At 42.5% G+C, this 20,549-nt stretch overlaps 1 protein-coding gene and 1 long non-coding RNA gene across 7 annotated transcripts in view; one reads left to right on the top strand and one right to left on the bottom strand.

The window, feature by feature from the left end:
* Positions 1-8,279: 8,279 nt before the first annotated feature.
* On the bottom strand, positions 8,280-19,385 carry LOC113963202. Of its 6 annotated transcripts, none has more exons than XR_003532675.1 (6): positions 18,931-19,018; positions 18,492-18,633; positions 17,100-18,357; positions 15,192-15,438; positions 10,064-10,142; positions 8,280-9,509 (listed from the first exon to the last, which is right to left on the bottom strand). It is a non-coding gene; the product is annotated as an uncharacterized LOC113963202 (long non-coding RNA). The 6 variants fall into 6 exon arrangements; XR_003532680.1 differs by having other exon boundaries at positions 18,524-18,633; XR_003532676.1 differs by having other exon boundaries at positions 18,492-18,657; positions 18,931-19,007.
* The window catches only part of NUDT14 (nudix hydrolase 14), a 59,909-nt gene continuing 58,142 nt past the window's right edge, over positions 18,783-20,549 (top strand). The window contains exon 1 of the mRNA XM_027674138.1: positions 18,783-18,936. Coding sequence (XP_027529939.1) covers positions 18,856-18,936 — 81 coding nt within the window. The 5' untranslated portion in view covers positions 18,783-18,855. The remainder of the gene's footprint in view (positions 18,937-20,549) is intronic.

Raw genomic sequence — 20,549 nt, 5'->3', positions numbered from 1 at the left:
AGATCCTAAACCAGTTCCTCAATGCCCCCAAGGGACTGAAATGCTGGAGAACACACCTGCACTTCCAAGAGGCCAACTCTGCCTCATCATGCCAGGTTGTTGTCTCTGGGAGCACCTTCCATCTCATGGAACAATGAAAATTCAAAATTATCCAGGAAACAAACCTTCAGACAGAAGAATCTGACAGCTTAACACTATTTTTGTCTTCTGAATTTGTCTCTCCCTCAAAGTGCTTTCGAGGGATCTCGAAGTGCTTTGCAGATGATCAGGAAAGGAATTCTCCTTCCTGCAAAGAACATGGGGAAAACTCTCCATGGTTGGAAGGTTCCCTTGTCCACATGGGCGTGATGAGCATAGCTTTCCCAAAAGACTACACTGGTGCCTCAGGAGTTTGTCCTGCAGCAGTTTGGGACCTCTTCAAATGGCAAGTGGATCCTTGTTGGTTGCAAGGACAAAATGAGCTTCTTGTCCACTCCAGCAGGCAACACTGTGTTTAAACTTTGATATTGAGAAGGGCAATGCACATTGAAACAGTGAGTTGCAAGAATCCTACTGATCCTTAAAAACAACGTGTTTTCAGCAATGAACATCTGGTAAAGATGGTCAACTTGGGAGGCAATTCAAATGCTAAAATGCTAAACCCTGTGTAAATTAAGCTGACTCCTGAAAGATGTCTTTGAATCTCCTTGTTCTAGTATATCTCATGTCCCGGAGATGACATGGTGTGTTTTCTGGGTCTTTATTCTCAGAGAACAGCAACATTAACATCAGTCAAACTGCAATTTCTGACCAGGATCATAACGTTGATAGTAATGAAGCAGCACTAGTGAAACCCAGTTCACTGATCTAATATTGTCTGATCTCCAGGGTCATTTGCAATGAATTCTACTGTGGTTTTTTATCATAGAAGTCCTCTTACTGAAGAATGTTTGACAAAATGCAATGGGTCTTTAATTGGCCATAGAATCAAAATTATCTATACAATCAAGGCCACTGCGAGATCAAATATTGACTTTGCATTAGCAAAGCCGTCACTACAAGAGAATTAAGAAGCCTGGCTGGGCAGATGTAATCATGCAAGCATCAGCCAATACATTTTTTTAAGTCTCTATACTGGCTACAAAATGCTTATGCAAAACCAGAGGCTTCCTACTGACTTAAATCAGGATTGTGTGTGGGTGTAAGGGTGTGCCTTCGCTGGAGCAGTTTACATGTCAGGGGCCAGAAACCCAACTCAACAAGTCTCTGTATTCTTTAACAATTAGATAAAGTAGTAATAAGCTCATAATTGCAATTCCACAAGGTAATTTCATGTGCCCGGGAGATGACAATATGCATACAATTAAAAGAAGAAAGCTTTTCATCCCTGCAAACTGTATTACTGAATTCTACAGCCTTTTCTATTTGCAGCACTCAGGAGAAGGGAGGGCAGGGGTCACCTTGCTCAGCATGGAGGTAGCAGGAGGGGAAGAGGGAATCCTCAGGGCTGTAAATTCACTGAGTCAGTTCAACAGACAATATGGAAATGCAGATCTCTCCTATGATACCTCTTCTTAGCAATTTTCAGCTTTTTGGTTGCAAGCAAGAGGAAATGTCCTGGGATAAGGTTCTCAGATCTAGTATAACAAATAGAGTATGAAATATCCCTTTTACTCTGGCCATATTTGAAATAACAAAGCAGCTCAATTTCTGAATTATTGTATTTAAGCTGTCTTTCAAATTTCCTTTTTCCCCTGACAGCTTTAAATCTCTCTGTGGGTGGAGGTCTAATGTCAGCACATGCAATTCTATACTTTAATCATTTTTTAACTACAAGATCAAAGCAAGTAGGTTTTTATTACTCCAGCGTCCGATACTTCATAATTTAACTATTGAATGTCGGGCAACAGCTCTTTTCAATGAACGACATTTAAATGAATCTTTCCAGCTACGCTCCCCTGTGTATTACAGAATATGTATTAAAGGAAAAAAAAAGAATATTTTATTAATCATATGAAAATCAGGAGTAGTACAAATGAAACATAACAAACTTGTTTCTACATTTACTCCGGGGCTGTACAAGCAGCCTGCTGCCTAAGAAGAAACCCTGCGGCGGACAACATTAACGTCTTCATCTTATTTTAATTTCTAACAGTTTTTTTCACTTTCCCTGCTCCTGCACAGGAACCCAGAGAAATTAATACCTGGCCTGTGGCCAGACTGTCTGGGTGAGCAGTCCACTGGGGTATTATTCCTCTGGCCATGGCAGTGCAGAGCCATCACACCAGAAGAATGTAGGAATCTTTTATCCCCCTGGTGTCATTCTCTCCCTGACTGTGCCTAAATCCTGTCTACAGTCTCTCTCTACTGCCCTGTTTATGGGAATTCCTCCCATCCATTTGCTAGTGTCTTACTCTCAAGGCTGGGTATCACGGGAATAAAGTTTTCCGAACTGGCTGCAGACTTGCTTGTTCTTTCGTTGACATCACCAGCTTTGAATTTGGGACAATAACTTCAAAAAACATGATCACTCCTTTATACTTCTGGAGAAAAGGTGTCACTTACAGTTATACATGCCTTATTAAGGTGTTCCCTACTGTTCACAGGGAAGTGACATACTCTTGTTTAGTCCAGAGGAATCTTAACAGCGTCTTACTGTGATTACAGCATAAGCCCTGCACATGAATCTTTCTGCACATGAATCACTTTGGGCACCTGGGCAGTCCCACTGACCCTCACCATTCAGCTGCTCTGCATGGACATGGATTTACCAGGCAGCATTTCCAATAGAGCTGAGCACACACAATGCTTGCACTTTGCTTTCCTCCCAAATACTTCTCTGTCACAAGCCATTCCAATTAAGAAGGCATGCAATAATACCCCTAATTACATTTTACTTTGATGAGAGATCTAGGCATTTTTTAAAAATGCCTGTTGTATAGGGTTAGGAGAATCTTCATTTCAATTCTTTGCATATTTTGGCACGAGCTGTGTCTCCGCCCTTCGTCGGGCTCCAGGCCCTGCGGGGCACGTGCATCTCTTCTTCTACTGCAGCCCAGGCCCTGAGTGCCAGACATCAGCAGAGCAACATGGGGCTAGTTTTTGCTGACTAACCCCAACGCTAAATCTGCGAGCTCTGACAACTCCAACACAAGAAGACAAAAAGACTCTGAGCAGCCCAGGGGTCTGGATGGAGGGGTCCTGCTGTAAAAATGCTCCCTCGGAGCCGTCAGGTACAAGCAAGCGCCTAGAATGAGATTTATATTTTGTTGATTACAACGGTAATAAGCCACAAACACAAATTCAAAGAGTAAGAGTGAACCAAACCCATGTTCTCTTTGAATGAGATAGAATCTCTACCTTTTACATGCCTATCTATTGATGTGTTCCTGGATAAAATGTGTGATTTTAATTAACTGAAAGTACCTGCCTTTTATATTGGACTTGGTGCTAAAAACAAAGAAAACCAGACAGCAAAAATGCCATGTTGGCTGACTGCATATTTCTTTTGTGCTGAGAAATTGGGATGTGCACTGCTTCCCTCTCAATCAATACACATTAGTGTGTAATTGGGGACTATAAAAATATCTGCATCACTTTGCTAATTCTCTTGCCAATTAGGCATAAGCATTTATATGTTAAGCTTCTCTGCTGCAGGTTCCACAGATAAATTTCTTTCTATTAGTGAAGCAGCTAAGGGGAATGTAATTATCCCTAAAATAGGGAAGAAAAGAAAAAATCTAAAAACAAACGTGTTAATACAGAACCAAAGCACAAGGAAATTAAATTCTTCACTGTAATTGTAAAATACTATACTAGTATGAAATATTTGTGTCTATTATTTAGACTATCATGTCAAAAGCATCTCCATTTAACACACATATTTGTAAGTATGGAGGTATATAGATTTATCTGTTTATAACTCAAGAATGCTGTGTTTTTGTTGGATCTCAGGATTACTTGGTCAGTTGAGATCCCTTGATCATACTAAAGACGAATTTTAGATCAAGAATTTATATTTACAGTGAACCAAATATCTGAGCAAATGGGTATTTCATTAGAGCTAACTTTTAATCTCCATCCAGGCCCAAATCTCAAACATTCCTTCCTGGATATCCTCTCTCTGCCCAAGGGTTTTGCCATCGCACTCTCTCTTTCAACACTACCCTGTTGTTTGGCTAGTGAGACACGTTATTTCTCTATCTCAACCACGGATTTTGCCAAGTCCTGTTGCTTCCACTTCTGTAGCATATTTAGAATTCCTCCAGCCCTCTCTATCTTGAAATTCTTGGCCCTGCACAACTGTTTTATTTTGGCTGCTAGAAGCCCACACTAACCTAACCAGATTTTGGCTGGCAACACAGATCTTTTTAACCATGTCTGTTTTTCCCTGGGCACATCCCTGTTTACTGAGTCTGGTGGTGGTGGAACCAATACAGCAGTACTCAGCACATAAAGACACCAAGGAAAATCCACGCTGAGTCTTTAAAACAAATAGAAGTGCCACAAAACAGAGTTGAGGACATGGCTTAGCCTAAGACTCAGGTTTTCTTTGTAGGGTTGTTTTTTTTTTTGAAGATACCTGTGTCTGTCTACTGAATACAGCTTCTTTTTACTGTTTCCAAAATGCAAGCATATGATGCACACTTTTAATTTTTCCTGCCCAGTTTGCACGCAGGTGAATGCCCACAAGCAACTCTCTCTGGGTAATGGCAAACATGATGTAGAGACTCTGTGATTCTCCCATTAAATCTGACTGAATTGGGCTATTACAGCTAATAATGTCTGTTAATATATTAGTAGACTGCTGGTTAATGTACATGGGTAGATAAATGTAGATGTTGGTATTGGTGATGGCAGTGATAAAAATATAACAGTATAAACACAGTCTTCTGCTGCAAGTCACTTTTTCCTTTATTACCTTCCCCAAATTCAGCTTTGATTCTAGTAGCAAGCCTTTAAGGAAGGCTCAGACAACACTTATTCCAAACCTTTTTTATCAATATTATCTTCCTTCTCTGGTAGGTTAGATAGAGCACTAACTTCAACAGTTCCCCTATACAAGGTGCACAAGATTGTTTTTGTTGAAGAATTGCTTCAGTGGTTTACTAAAAGACAGAGTTCATTTTTTTTAAATTTTTTTTTATTTTTTAGGGCTTTTTATAAAACCCATTTTTACTGCACTTGGAAAATGTGACTATACAATGGGAAAGGGCAGGCCCTCCATTTTTTTTTCTTGTCTGAACACAATGGCAGGATAAGGGAGGCACCGCTCATTACAAGGAATACACTTTAATCAAGTTGCCCAGCACCAAGTGTTTGTCTTCCACCACTCTACATGCCAATGTTTGTTTTCTCTCTGGGAGAAGAAACAGAAAACATTTTTTCATTTTAATAAAAATCTTTCAGAATGAAGCAAACAGATGACCTAATTTGGAGGATCCACTTTACTTCGTAAAAATGATTGCAGGTCTCCCGTACAGCATTGCTGGAGGAGATTTAACACTTTCCTGCTCAGTTTGCTAGCTGGGAACTGTGAGATTGATTGCAATGGTGTTTGGTTCGACTCTCCCTGCTTCAGGAACATTGCCATTACTATCACATAAAGCTCTGCTTGAGTGGGAACTACAAAATATGCTGCTGTGACTAAAGCTGCAGTTGGAAAGGTGGAAATCTGGCTTTATTAAACACATGTGGGCGCCTGTTAAAATTACTTCTGCAGCTAAACCCAGGATTCACAGCAGTCTCATTCTCTGGTACAACAGCATCCAGCTTTAAAAAAAACAGCTGTTTCCAGATTCAAGGATATCAAAGCAAGTCTTCTGATATGTTTCTTTATCCTACAGGAGTGGGTGTCTAAGTATACAAAGACAAGAAATCATAATCATAAGAAAGACTCATCTTTCACCTAAATAATTCATTTCAAGCCTCCAAGTTTGCACAGAAAAGCCCAAAATCCTTAAAGACTTATAGTGCAGGGAAACTGAAATGCTTATTTATTGTGAAATCTCATTAAATCAAGGCCAATTTCCAGGACTTGGAGCTCGAGTGCTACATTTTTTATGCTGTTGGCTGACAGGAGACACTAACAACACTCAAGGGCTTCAAACATCTTGTCCTGTCTGGATGTAGCATCTGGTGACAGCAGAGACTGACTGTATTCCCTGTGACCAGGCAGAAAGAACAGCCTGAAGGCTCCTGTTCTGTTCTAGGATTCATCTCCTTCAAAGCCAGATCTCCCATCCTTGTCTCCCAGCAGCACGGAACTCCCAAAATCAAGGAGGGTGAGGGTAAAAGGAAGGGTGAAGAGGCAGAAACATGAAACCTAAGTCCTCTTTCCCCTACATCACCTTGAATACCAAGGGAGCAGCCCTCTTGTCACTGACCTGCAGGCACAAAAGGTGCCTGAAGTTCATCTTCCTGAGACTCCCTGCTGGGAACACAGGAGGGACACCAGGGAAGAGGAGACAGGAGATAGTGGAGGACTGGAACTAATGTGTTTTCTGCCATGCACTTCTCCCCAGATAAACCCCTACTTGCCTTGCATCACACAGTATATAACAGCTGAGACTTGGTAGAATCTATCAACTTGTCTATGAACTACCAAAAAATACCAAGTTAACTATCAGCCACCATGAGATGGTTTACCTTGGAAGTTGTACTCCAATGGTGAACGAATTTCTCTTTTAAAGCTGCCTTTCTGTAGCTTCCTACCGCTAATTCTGACTAAAATAACGGCCAGTTTTCGCGAACGAAGATCTGGGGAAAGGTCTTTTACCTTTCCAGCCTGCGCAATGGATTTTTTAGGTGAGACACAGCCTGCGCTGAACTGAGCCCACCCTTTAATCCTAAGGTTCATCTGCCGGGGCCAAGCAAGCTTGGACAATGGCAGTGAGGTCCTCAGGACGTAGGTTTGTTTAGACTGTCCTTCTCATAGATGGATGGCCACACAGGGCTAACGGGCTCCATCTGCCCGGGAGACCGAGGAATCGAACCCGGGTTGCAGCAGTGAGAGTCCTGCATGCTAACCACTAGGCCACCAGGGGTCTCAATTCTGACTATTGCAATGCCATATGGCATCTCCCTGCAAGGGTGAATCAGGCAAAAATGAGGGACAAAATGATTTTTTGTGAGCACATTCTGGGACCTGCTCTTCTGCCTGCCTGCACTAGAACATACAGCAGGTATTACTGACAGCCCAGGCTACCTGTGCAATGCAGCTAATGTGCAAAAATAAATGGTTTGTTGTAAGGATCTCATAATAATATCTGGCAAAATATACACTGGACACCTTGAGGAGCGCATTGACTGATGACAAGCATGGCACTCAGTCTTTGTCTCGGATCCATCTGTGAATGGATCAGTCCTCATTTTCATAAAATCACTGTTTATTGTACTGGCCCACTAATTGCTACTATTAAAGCGAATGGTACCATGTATGGTCTTGCAGAGTATCAACAACCTAGAGCTGTGAGGCACCTACCTAGGTGTGTTGAAAGGTGCTGCATGCAAATATCTACACTCATCAGATGGGCATTTCTTTGATTATTACTGTTTTACCTTTGCCATCTCTTAGGGCAGTTCCCCTCCACGGCATCCATGGATACCAGCTGCCTACCTGTTTTAGCCAGCAGCTGCTATCAGCTCTGTGCTATTCATGTGGCAGAGCTCTCACTCCCTAGCAGGTTGTTATGGTTATGGGCATTTTCCTGTGTTGGAAGGACCAGGAATGAACGTGCTTTCATGTGCTTTTGGCCCACATTGCCTCTGTGGCACATGGAATATCCAGCTCCCTGAAACCACATCCCCTGTTCATTGCTGACATTGGGGAATCATCTGGATTCAAGGGCACAAGATGTGATTTACTATGTATTTTTCCTCCCAAACACTGTAAACCACCTTGGGATTTATTTTACCATTTATTTTGCTATGACCAGGAGGATGTTGGATTAATATTTCCTCTACCAAAAACAGCAACACTGTCAGCAGAGAGTTTGTCCCATAAACTGGATCGGAGCTGGACAAGCAGGACTCCTGGTGACCTGAACAGTGGATTGTTCTGGAGAATTATCTGCAGAAATCCTGCTATATCTCATCTACAGAGAAGTGTCAGAGATCCCAAGCTGGGGCTAAGGAGTAACCACTGGCACCCAGGACAGATTCCTGAAGACTTCACTACACATAAAGCAGGCACCAGGCATATCCACTCCAACATAAGGGTTTCGTACATGTCAAAACAGTTCAAATCAAACATCTCGCCATTCATTAATCATGTTCTTTGCTCTGTCTTTTTTTTCTTGTTGTAAAAAAATGTGCATAAAACAAGGGCAGAAGTATAAATTTATTGTCTATAGACTGGAAATCTTTTTTTTCCGGTCAGCTCTGTTCCTGAGTCAGCTATCGTGTGCACTGCCAAAGGAAGTAATGGAAGTTGTCTATACAAAAGAAAGGGAGCACAAATCAACAGGAGAGAAAATTGGGTTTATCTTGAGCCACTGGCAAAAACAAAGCTGTCAACGATGTGAAATGAGACAGAGCTCACTGCAGACTTGCATATTCTGTATCGATGATATCTAAGTTGCATGATTGCTTTGCAGCTCTTTTTCCTTCAACCCAAATAATATCAGACTTCAGATTTCTTCTCAGCCTATCTGTCTGCTTGCAAGACAGTACTGCATTGATTTCCATCTGGTGCATGTTTTAAAAGTTTTCCTCACAACCCTAAGGATTAACTGGCCTTTTTTTTTACAGAACTTTGGATTCTGAAGCATGCTGAAGAAAACAATCACAGCAAAGAAGTACCAAATCTCTTGCAAACTCTCCCCTCATCACTGGGCATTCAAAGACACACCAGCAGCTGTTAATGTAACGTTATGGATGATTAGCAGGACTTCCTGTATCTAATGAACATAGCTCTTTCAGAGAGGAGACACAGTGCAATGCTGTCCCAGGAAAATAAAAACGATGTAACGTTCAGTCAGGAATGCATTTACTACATGGCCCGGAATGGTGAATTGATCTCATGCTTCTGTAACAAAGATCTCATCTGTAGTCCCTGTGCACTGCCGGCACTGGCACGGCTTCAGAACCAGCCCGACGATCCCGCTCCCAAAAGGAACTGATTAGGAGGGATGTTCCAGGAGCTATTTGATACAGGCAGCACAGTTCAGAATGCCATTTATAGAGTAAAAAAAACCCCAAAAACCAGCATACAGCAATCTTAAGTATTTTCATGTCTAGGAATGTCAATGGCATCCTCTGACAGTAAAAATACAGGCTTTTTAAGCGCTCCTATAACCACGGTGTTCCTGGACTTGAAGGAAGTAGAGCTGATGGACAGATGTTTTGGTGTGAGCATGGCACAGAAGAGAAAAAGGTTCTGTTTGTTTTCCACTCCTTTCCTCTTGATTTTAACTGGAATTATAAATGTAGATCCATTTAAAATCCCACTGTTCATATCTCCATGTCTTGTTGCACACAACAAGGGTATCCAGGGATATGTGAAACAAAATGCGGAGTTGTCAGACGACCTAATGGTGATGGAAACAAGGATAACGTAAGTAACACAGGCAACTTGTATGAAAGGCTTTCAGCATCTTTTGCCAAATACCCAACTTGTGGCAACAGTGCAAAAGTAAGGGAGTGAAAATGTATTTGGGAGTTTAGCTTCGTCAATACTATAAAATAAACCCAAGTTAAAATGGGTGTTGCCCAACCCAGTTGTCAAACATCGCTGCTGCAATACAAAGACAAATGTTTATTGGCTTAACTTTGAAACTGCAGTAAATGCTCTTCTATTCAATTAGATAAACAAATACAGGACTGAGTATATAATAGGGTCCTTTCAAGTAAATTATGCTTCCTAACACGTGTAAAAGAAAAATTACTTTAATGTTTATATTTCTGTAAAATAAAAAGCCATCAAGGCTCTCCTTCTGTTATATTCCAAATATAAAAAATAAAGAATGTTTAAATGATGTCCATTTTATGACAGTGTCAGCAAAGAAAAGCAAAGAAGTATAGTCAGGCTGACAATCCAGCTTTTCTTCTCACTATTAGGAGAGAGAGGGAGACAAAAATTTACCATTCTGTTCTCATTTACAGTAGCACAAATCCCCAGGAACTGCACTGACTTCGGTTAGTTATTTTGGATTTATGGCACACTGAAAGAGATTAGAATTTAGACACACATGAATGAAGAACAGAACATTCACATTCACTCTAAACGCATTTCCCTTTCCTAAGTACACAGAACAGCAATGCTGTCCTTAGCAGTGACAGACTATGTACTGTTGGTTTACCTGCTTGCCTAGAGATATTTATACAGGTACCAAGTGGGAAGCCTCAGTGAAGGAAGTGCTTAGTTACCCTCTCCAGCAAATACATCCCAATCTATGTCCAGGGAAAATTGCCTTCTCTACAGCATCAGGGCACTAGGCAAGGGCTAACATGCATACACACAGCATTATGCACCCAGTGATGAGAACCACCTGTTTGTGAGTCTGTTCTATTGTCTCTGCCAAAAATTGGCTCTAAGTCAGGACAATCTCTCATGCAGATATGTTAGCATGCACGGATTTCATATCTTTAAAATACCAAGTAGAAAACTATAGGCGTTATTATACAACACTATGGTTAAAACAATATATAATTCCTGCCCTTGATGGAGGAGGGCATTTTGTTCATACAGTCTGCTTAGTTATGAGAATCTAGGATATAGTCTAGGCAGAAAGGCAATGCATTGAGTAGCTCCCTATCAGTTTGAAAGCAATGATATGCCCTGCAGAGCACAAACCAACTCCATACACCTAACACTCCATGCCTCATCTGCCTTGCTCAGCTGGGGTACAACATCCTCACGCAAGAGCAGGTGGCCAAACAAAGTGTCTTTCCTTGGGTTTTGATTCCCGTCAACATTAAACACATCCAACTCTTCCACTCTGCAGGCTTTCTAATGAAGTGTCTGCAGGCAAGAAAGAGGCATTAAGAGAGGGAGCACTGCAAAAATAAAGTGAGAATAGGCTGCTCCAGGAGATGGACAGAGATTAAGGTTGGATATCCCTGGCCTCGGTTTTACTGTGAGCATACTAATGCCCACATCTGCAATTGAAATGCTCTGGAAACCTTCACTGCAGCCTCCAAGAACACAGTGCAAAATAATAAATCCAGCAAGATGGTTCACAAATAGGAAAGAGGAGGAAGGGTTGATTTTTGTGGTTATTATTTTTTTCTGAACTATAACCAAAGAACTGAAAATGTCTAAATATGTAGAACGTTTATTAAAAAAAATTGTCAAGGTTTCAAAGTCAAGCACTCACAAGTTAGGAAAGTGTCAATGGCAACAGTTTTGAGAGTCTAGTATAAAATGCCTAGGATTTTGTTTTTCAGAACTTTGATTTTTATGGAGTCCAAATCTCTTGGAGACCCAATCTTTTAAAGACCCAAACACTAACATTCCAGTGAGCTCTCAACAACTGATCAGCGCAACTTCTTGCAGGTTACTTGCTCAATCACCTCAACTCAATCAGTCCAACCCTTATATTGCTTCCTGACTTCAAGCCACTGATAATGAAATCCTGCTGCTCTGTATCTCCAGGCCATATCCCACATTGCCACAGCCAAATCATTGTCTGTGCTGTCCTTCAATCACATGCTTTTTGATGAAAAGTTACAATCCCCTGAAGTAACTTGTGGAGCACTTACCCTGTCCTTCCTCTGAGCTCTCCTCCAACTCACTTCTAACAAATCTCACTAAAGCATTTAGGCTGTTTTGTTCTGTGATTTGATACCAATGATGAGCACAATAAAGTTCTGGATTCCTAAGTATTGGTACAACAGAAATAAATATGAAAATGATATAGTATGCCTAGTGAAGAGGAGGCAGGAAAATGGCCAGTTGTGTCTCTTTATCTTTCTATCACATAAATCACACATACATTTATTTATATTTAAATATATCAAAATAGAAGCCAGATACCTGCTCCCTACATCTGGTGGAATAAAACCCCTCTGACTATACTTTTCCTTTGGAATGTCTCAATTTACCAAACAGAAAGATTTCATCCAGACAAGTATTCAATTAAATTCCTTTGGAAAACAGGCAAGCTTCCACTGGAGCTATGCCAGCCCCAGCTTCTGAGCAGCCCAGCTGGTACTCTCCTGAGGACCAGGGTTTCCAGTTCCCACAGCTTCAACGAAACTGCCTGAAGATTAAGGACATTTGGACTTATAATGCCTACAGTCCAGGGCAGCCTACCAGGCACAGCACAGTGTCGTGGTCACTGGGGAGCTCAGAGATACCAGGGTCATGGCTAGAGCCATGGCCAACATTCAAGTATCCCACAGCTCGGGCTCCAGTCCCTTTTACAGGCAATTTCAAACTATTGGAACATCAAGGTTCCCTGAGAAATCAAAATACTTTTCTCCTTCCAGCTCTATTGCATACATATGTGGCAAACAAAAGAAGATTCTTCTTGATCTTTTCCTCTCCTTCAGCTGTTCCTTGTTACTGTATGTTCATCTTGTTTGTTCTTTTGTATGAATTAGTTTGCTGCTTTTTTTTGTGAAAGACACCATTTTTCTACCTGTATTTGAACAGTTTCCAGCATAATGAGATCCAGATATTAGTTGTATGTGGTTTTGTAATGCAAGCAACACGGTGTTATCATTTTCTTTTTTCCCTCATTAGAGAGAAGTTAATTGAAAAATCAAAGCCTTCCCTCTAATCATTTTCACTCTGTTAGCTGTAGGCAACATTTGTTGGATAGTAATTAAAATAATATAAAAGTATCTAAATTTTGCATTCATATTGTTTCTTATTTTTTTCACAGGCTGTGTGTTTGTTCTTCCCCCAGCTGAAAAGCTAGAAATGAGAATTGACTTCCCAAGTTCTCACCCACCTCCCTCTATTTTATACCATATTGCAACTTGTCATATTACATTGTGAATATCTTAAGGACTATTTGACATATTAGTTGCATATTTATGTTGAAGAGCTTTTTCCCTCCACTATTTTTAGATAGATCAATTTTACATGTTATGATATACATATCTATATTTATACTGAATATGTTTAATTTTTTTCTTACCATATTTAGTTCAAGGCTTTTAATGATGATATGCACTAAAAAAAGAGTTTTTTATCAGATCTTTATTTCACAAGGCAGATGGATACATGTCAGTTCTTCTGGGAAATCACACTACTCTACTAGACACAGGTGAGTTTCCTACTACAGCCAGGAGACAGTACTTAACTTCACAAAGTAAAGATCAAGATGGTTGCTCTCATTAAGAGAGACACACTTTGTGTTTCTCAAAACAAGGAGGAGCTAATGAAAACATCTAAGGCAAACAAACTGAAATATTTCTTTAACTCACTGTGGTGCACATCAGTGATAGATGCCATGCCTGTCTTGCTCCTGCTCTCAATCCTTACAAACCCAGTTCTGCAAATCCATACACGAATAATTGCTCCAGCTTCTTCAGATTAAGGCTATTCATGGGATTAAAGCAGCTCTGGACCAACTGATGGTGAACAAAATTGCTGCAACATAATGTTATGTACTGCAGTGCAGACCTCTAACTTTATATTTGGTAATTGAAATGTAAATAATTTATTAAAAAAAAAAGGCGTCGCTCAGAAAAGTTACTACTAAAATCAAAACGAATTTCTCTAGGGCTCTATTTACAATGCCAAAAGAATTGCATAAGCACGATTCCTGACTTTCATGAATGTAACCAGGGTGGTTATGCCCCAGAACTGAATAATAATTAAAAGTTAGATATTGGCAGCTTCAGGCTTGCTTTTCCACAGAAGCCTAAGGGGTAAACCTTAGAAGGCAAACTTCACAACAGCCACTTCATTATGGAAAGAACATGCATCTGATCCCAAGAAAGGCACTCAAAACTAACATCTCTGTGGCAATGCAAGGATGACCCACATGAAGAGGATAAGATTTCATGCTGTCAACTGTAAGGATTTCCAACATGAGTTTACAAAATATGCTGAATTTTGGACACTTTCACCCACCTTTCTCTCTAAGCCTGTGTAGCAAAGGTGTCCAACCTTCCTGATACCTTATGTGATCTTAGCAAAAACTGCACGTGGGAGCTGAGGAGGATGTTCTGGAAGCAGCTTCCAGGCAGGGGAAAATGGCTCTGCTGGCATCCCAAGTCATCTGCAGCTGGACAGGCTGAACTGGGCACACAGCTGGATCCTGGGTCAGCCAGTGCCCCTTGGCTCCAGCAGCCTCTGCTGCCCAGAGCTGGGGATTCAGGTTATCTGTCACCCCAACAGCAAAGCCTTTCTACCAAATATGTGGCATCACTTTGGCACAGGACCTGTGCTTAACAGCTCACAAACCACAGGTTTGCCATTGTTTCATTTCCTGGCCTTTTTTTTTTTTTCTGCAGCCACGAGGGTTAGAAATTGTTTTTTAAAAATGAAAGCTGAGAATTGCAAGTCAGTGTGCCTCTAGTTCCTGAGGCTTCCATATTGGTAGTATCTTAGTAACTACTGTTACTACTACCGTAACAACTCACAACTCTCAAAAGACATAAGAAAGTAATGATACTGTGCAATATCTCGAGGAGTCCTCTAGAGATAAGAAATACTCACGACCTGATGATTTTTTGTTCATGAGCCATGGCATGTCAAAGAGCACAGTGACCTGGCAGGGATTGATGGAGATTAAAAGCACATGCTGACGCTCGCACACACAGAAATCGCTATGGAAAACGTGCTGCCTAACTGTGCATGAATGAATCCAACAGCTCAGGCACCTCAGCACTAAGCTCCAGTGGGAAGACGGAAGTACTGCAAGGGACATTCCTGGGTGTCCACTCATGGTAAATCTGCAGACAGGTGGAGGTGGGAGGGTGTGCTTGGCTCCCGGAGCCACTGTGAACAGAAGGGCAGTAGCACCAGGCTCTCGACGGGAACATTCCCGGTTGTGTCCCAAAGCAAACAGCAATAAAACAAACTGCTAATGAGGATGCAACCTGACCCTCTGCAGAGCTATGACCGAGGACTGTGTGACTGGAAGGGGAGGGGAAGGACTCTGTCGGCAGAAACTTCAAGCTCAAGGGGATTTTTTTAAAAGAGCAATGCAAAAAAAAATGTTTGGGTACTTTGCTGGTAATAAAAGTTACTCACGAAGTAACACAGGGCAAACACTGCTTTGAAGAGAAGTCTGTTAAACAAAGAACCTTACCCTGCAGAAAGAACTCCTTTTTAACGCTAATGTTAACATTTCATTTCTTGTAAGAAATCCCTGTGAATCTTCCCTTGAGACTCTTCAGCTCCAGACAGGACACTTCTCCTTTTTCTCTCTCTGCCTGCTGACGTACTCTGCTGATCTTCCTTTCCAGGAAAGAAACAAACTTCTACTCAGCTTTTTGCTTTCTTTATTAGGTTGTTTATTACACTGTTACACAAACCATTTTCAGAGCCTTCAGAGCCTGTGTGGGTGAAACATCTAGATTTTAGTATTTTACAACAGGAGACCAGCAGCTCCAGGAAACTAAAGAACTCATGAGGAAACCACTCACGGCAGCATTCACATCCTTACATCTGTTATTTTAAAACGCAAGAAAACAACATACAGCACAGAAACCACTGTTAAGGGGGGAAAAGGAATGCATTTAATGTAATGAAATGCAACCTGTCATTCTGACACATTCCTGGTTTCTGGGAGTCAAATTAACAGTATCACTTAGCAAGGAAGATGTGATGGCATGAGGCAGTTGATTTGTGGAAGGATATCAGCGGTAGCTATTTCAATTAGGAGTGCAATGGTAAACCTGGATAGCGCTCTGCAAAGAAACTGTGACAGCCAAGAGTAATCCAGGATGTAAGAAGTTTGGGAACTGATGATTTAGGGACAGTATCATAGAAATGTAAATGATACTTAATGGAGTGGTGCTAATCAAACCCAAGAGATTTTGCAGGCAGTTAAACGTGAGCTTAAACTCAAGTATCATAATCTTCTCATTGAAGGTAATAGACATGAACAGAGTCATTGGACACTCCAGAATTATGGATGCCTGTTTCTGGAGGAACACCACCACTAGTACTGCTGCTTTAAAAAGGAGCAGACACACAGGGATGTCAAGTAACACCCAACAGAGAAGCTGGGGCAGCGCTCGGACTGAGCAAACATGCCTGGTCTCTCCATTTCCTTTGGAATCAAGTTACTCCAGAAAAAGTGGTGTGTGCATGGTGGGCACATCCCCTGGTGGGACTTTATGTGGAAACAGAGCTCTCCCAACCCCTGAGCTGAGCTGCTGAGCAGCATCTCTGCATTGTATCATCTCATAATTGTTGCTGTGAACCCAGTGCAGTTAGAGCTAGGCTGGAATCACTATTCCAGTCAGCAGAGGCAAGCCACAAAAGCAGTGAAAGGGAGCAGGAAAGCACAAGTGCATTTCACCCATCCAGAAGTTTTTCCCCCTTCGCTACTATCCATCTGAATAAGTGGGAACTTAGGGGAATTTCCTTCTTGGGATTGTTCTTGGACTGGCAAATGTAAAGCCACTTGCTGCACAAGTTAGCTAGGCCTTAATGAAGAACAGTAATGAAATTCAGGTCCAGGTGGTGAATGGTAGTCCCACTATGCAGGACATATTTTTCCTATTTATTTTCTCACTCAGATTTCACCTGTAAAATGGCAACACTAAGGCAGCTCCTCAGTCTCAGCCTGTTAAACCCTTAGTTCAGCTGGCATACTCACAAGGAAGATCTTCCAGCAAAAAAATCGACAAGTCTAAATTGCAACAGCAGAGCACCCCAAAATGTGTTTTCCCGTGACAATGCACTCGACTGTTCCAGGTACATTAATGAGATCAGGTCTGTGACACATCACAACCCCAAAAGCTTCCCACCTAAGGCTAGGAATGGAATAAGCAATCCATCACACAGTATGACACGTTCCTCAAAACACATACACACTCAAAACCTGAAAGCGGTGTCAGAATGTTTATTGAAGAGGGCAATCTGAGTGGCTGAACCGACCTGGGTAGCCGGTAACTTTTAACATAAGCAAACAGAGATACTGTAAACCTGCTGCGCATGGAAACTGTGTTTATACTTAAATTGGACTTAGAAGACTGAAATAACTTACTAGAAAAATATAGCTTAAGTTCCCAGGAGCTCTGAATGACCTCGAGATCGTTCTGAAAAAAGCAGAAATATATGGACATATACAGTGATACAAACAGAGTTACACAAATATTTTTAAAGTCAGCTAATAAAATACATTTCCTTGCCTACTTTTTATGATAGCTTTGCAAACATACTTTTAAAACCACAGTTTTCAGCCCCACCAAACATTTTTTTGCCACTTGCGTTATCAGAACTGATGGTAAGCATTCTGCAATGTAAGTGCTGCCTCATTTACTTCTTAGTGAGTTTTGTAATTGCTTGGTCTGTTCCTTTTAGCCAGACTGCTGGGATTCTTACTACCACAGGCCAAGATAATAAACCTTCTTAGTGATGAAGTGGAAGTACATTAGAAGACAAAAAAAGAAACATATGCAAGAAATTTCAGATTAGTCTCAGTGCAGTCGATACATTGACAAAATAATTTGATTTATATAGCAACCAAAATAGCTGTACACAGGAGTATCTGCACAGAAAGTGACCACAAATCACAGAGATAATGACCACTACAAATAGTCAGCTCTGTTGTTCATGAACCTAGAAAATCATTATCAGAAGCATTAAAACAACAAGGATAATCTAACCTAATGTTGCATAACAATGATCAAACTCCTATGAAAATCAGAAACCTGCTAAATCTAATAGTGATTTATTTAAGATAAAAATGAAGTAAAGGGAGAGATGGTAATTATTTTGTAATTTGGTTGAAAAAAGACAAAAGAATTTAATTGAGCTGCATTTATTCTTCTGTCACGCGTTGAGTGTGTGGCCACAACTGGAAGCTGATGCTGAAAGGGAAAGTTGGAGAAGCACCGAGTGATGCACTGCAGGCTACCAATGAATCTGTATTCACCCCTGCATTTTCCACACCACTCATACAACCCCCATTCCGACATGAAAGCACCACGCAGGCCGGCATAAGTGACTGTGCTTTTAACAGCAAGGTGCTCATCCTGCAAAGCCTGATGTACAATCAGGATCGGGATAACTTGTGGCAAAAAAGTAGCACATAGGTGGCATCCAGGCTTTGGAGGCTGGTTTCAGTTCAGTTCAGTGCAGGAACACTCCATAATTTTGGTGTAACGTGTGGAAATAACTGACCCCGAGAGCATGTGCCAACCTCCTGAGCAAACAGCATCGCAAATCGGTGTTTCTGGAGAACAATGCAACTACCTGAAGGCAGGTTGCAGCGCGGTGGTGGCCGGTCCCTTCTGCCGTGCCTGCAGTGAAAGGACGAGAGGAAATGGGCTTAGGCTGACACAGGGGACATTCAGATTAGTATCAGAAAAAAAAAATTTCATTGTTCGGGTGTTCAGGCACTGGAATAGGTTGCCCAGGGAGGTGGTGGGCTCACCATCCCTGGAGGTGTTTAAGAGGCGTCTGGACCTGGCGCTGGGCGATGTGGTTTGGTGCTTTAGGGGTTACAGTGGCAGGGCTCGGTTGACGCTTGGGACTTGATCTTAAAGGTGTCTTCCAACCTTGACGATTCTATGGCTCTGTGAATAAAGGCGACGGAGCCCCTGTGTCCCGCTTTTGGGGGCGAAACGCAGCACTCAGTGATCCCTGCTCTGCCAGAGGACAAGACAGCACCGCAGCCGCGCCCCGTCAGTGCCCCGGGGCTGCTCCCGGCCCTGCCCGGCCCGGCCGCCGGCGGCTGCGCGCGACTCCCTCCCCTTCCTCCTCCTCCTCCCCCTTCTCCCCCTCCTCCCCCGGCAGGGATGGAGGCCATCGAGGAGCTGGCGCTCCAGCCCTGCACCTCCTCTCTGTACCTGCGGCCTTTCCGCCTCTCTTACCGGCAGGTGAGTGGCGCCGCCGGCTCCCCCCGCCCCCTCCCGCCGGTGCCCGTCACCCCCCGCCTGCGCCATTTTGGGGCGGTGGCGGTGTCGCCTCATGGCGCCGCCCGCCCCGCTCCGCCCGCAGCGCCCCTGGGGCGGCTGCGCTGCCCCCGGCACCCCCACGGCCCGCCCTGAGGTGGGGCTGGAGGTGGGCAGCCCGATAGAGCGTGGGGTCACTGCTGAGGGGTGCCCCCTGTGCCCACTGCCCACCCGGGGCTGGCGCTGTCGTCTTCACCCCGTGCTGGTTCACCTCACGCCTTGGGCCCTTGGGCCCTGCCTTGGTGCGGATAGTTCACATCCTGAGCCCGTTGCTGGCCAGCTCGTACCTTACATTCACAAATGTTTAAGGATCTGGAGCATCTCTCATTAGGAGAGACTGGGGGAGCTGGGCCTGTTCGGTCTTGAGAAGACCGAGAGGGGATCTCATTAATTCGTATAAATATTTCAAAGGCAGGTGCTGAAATGATGGTGCCAGACTCTTGTTGGTGGTGCCTAGCAACAGGACAAGGAGCAATGGCCATAAACTAAAAAACAAGAAGTTCCACCTCAACATGAGGAAGAACTTTACGTGTAGGGTGACAGAGCAGTGGAACAGCCTGCCCAGGGAGGTCATGGAGTCTCCCTCTCTGGAGACATTCCAAACCCACCTGGATGTGTTCCTGTGTTTCTGCCTTGGACTAGATGGTCTCCAGAGGTCCTTTCCAGTGCTAACAATTCTGTGAATTACTCCATTGCTCTACTAGCCCAACCGCAGCACCTGCAGTTGGGAAGCGGGAGAGGAACTCCTGTCCTTTATCATGTTTATATCAACGTGAGTCACACAGGATCACGGAGAACTGATACCTCCAACAGCGCCAGAAATGCAAGGTGTGAAAGGAAAGTCGCTTCTTGGAGTGCAAAGTGCTGCATGTTCTTTGGACGCTTTCCTTGGACCTGCACAAAACCACTTGTTTCTGTGGCTGACTGGTCCAGGATGAGCTTTTACCCAGGCAGAGGGGTGGAAGGGGAAATGCATAAAAATTTGGACAGCCCTAGAAATACATACTGCAAAACACATCTCTTATTCTTTCTTTGCTTCGCTTCTGGACGCCTCAGTTGGAAAGGCAGAACAGGAATGTATATGGAGGAAGTGTGTTTAAGTCCAACAGTGAGATACGGTACAGAAAAGGAAAAGCAAGGGTTCAAATAGGTTGCACCAAAGCAGATGAGCTGATTTTTTACCTTTTAAAAATACTTTTTGTATATTATTTTCATAAAGAAAGTTCTTCTTAGTCGGAATAACTAAAGTAATTTGTGAACAGCTGAGAGCTTTACACCGAATTAATTATTTCTTTTTAGGTATCAGAAGTAAACCTAAGAACATTCTTTCGTGTTCTGAATTTTTGCTGTCTTAGTTTACAAGTGACAGGTTTTACTACTTAATTTCATTTTCGTTTCTGAGTCATACTCGATTTACATGAAAAATGGTATTTAATTAAAATGTACAATACAGAATTACAAAATTACATTTAATTGAATAGATGTACCGTAAACGTGATGAGTATTGCAAAGAAGGAATAAGGATGTGTTCGGTCATG

This window comes from Neopelma chrysocephalum, unplaced genomic scaffold (genome assembly GCF_003984885.1).
Source record: "Neopelma chrysocephalum unplaced genomic scaffold, ASM398488v2 Primary Assembly neopelma1_24, whole genome shotgun sequence".
Classification (NCBI taxonomy): domain Eukaryota; kingdom Metazoa; phylum Chordata; class Aves; order Passeriformes; family Pipridae; genus Neopelma; species Neopelma chrysocephalum.
Note: the sequence above shows the minus strand (reverse complement) of the source record. Positions and strands in the feature narration are given on the sequence as shown.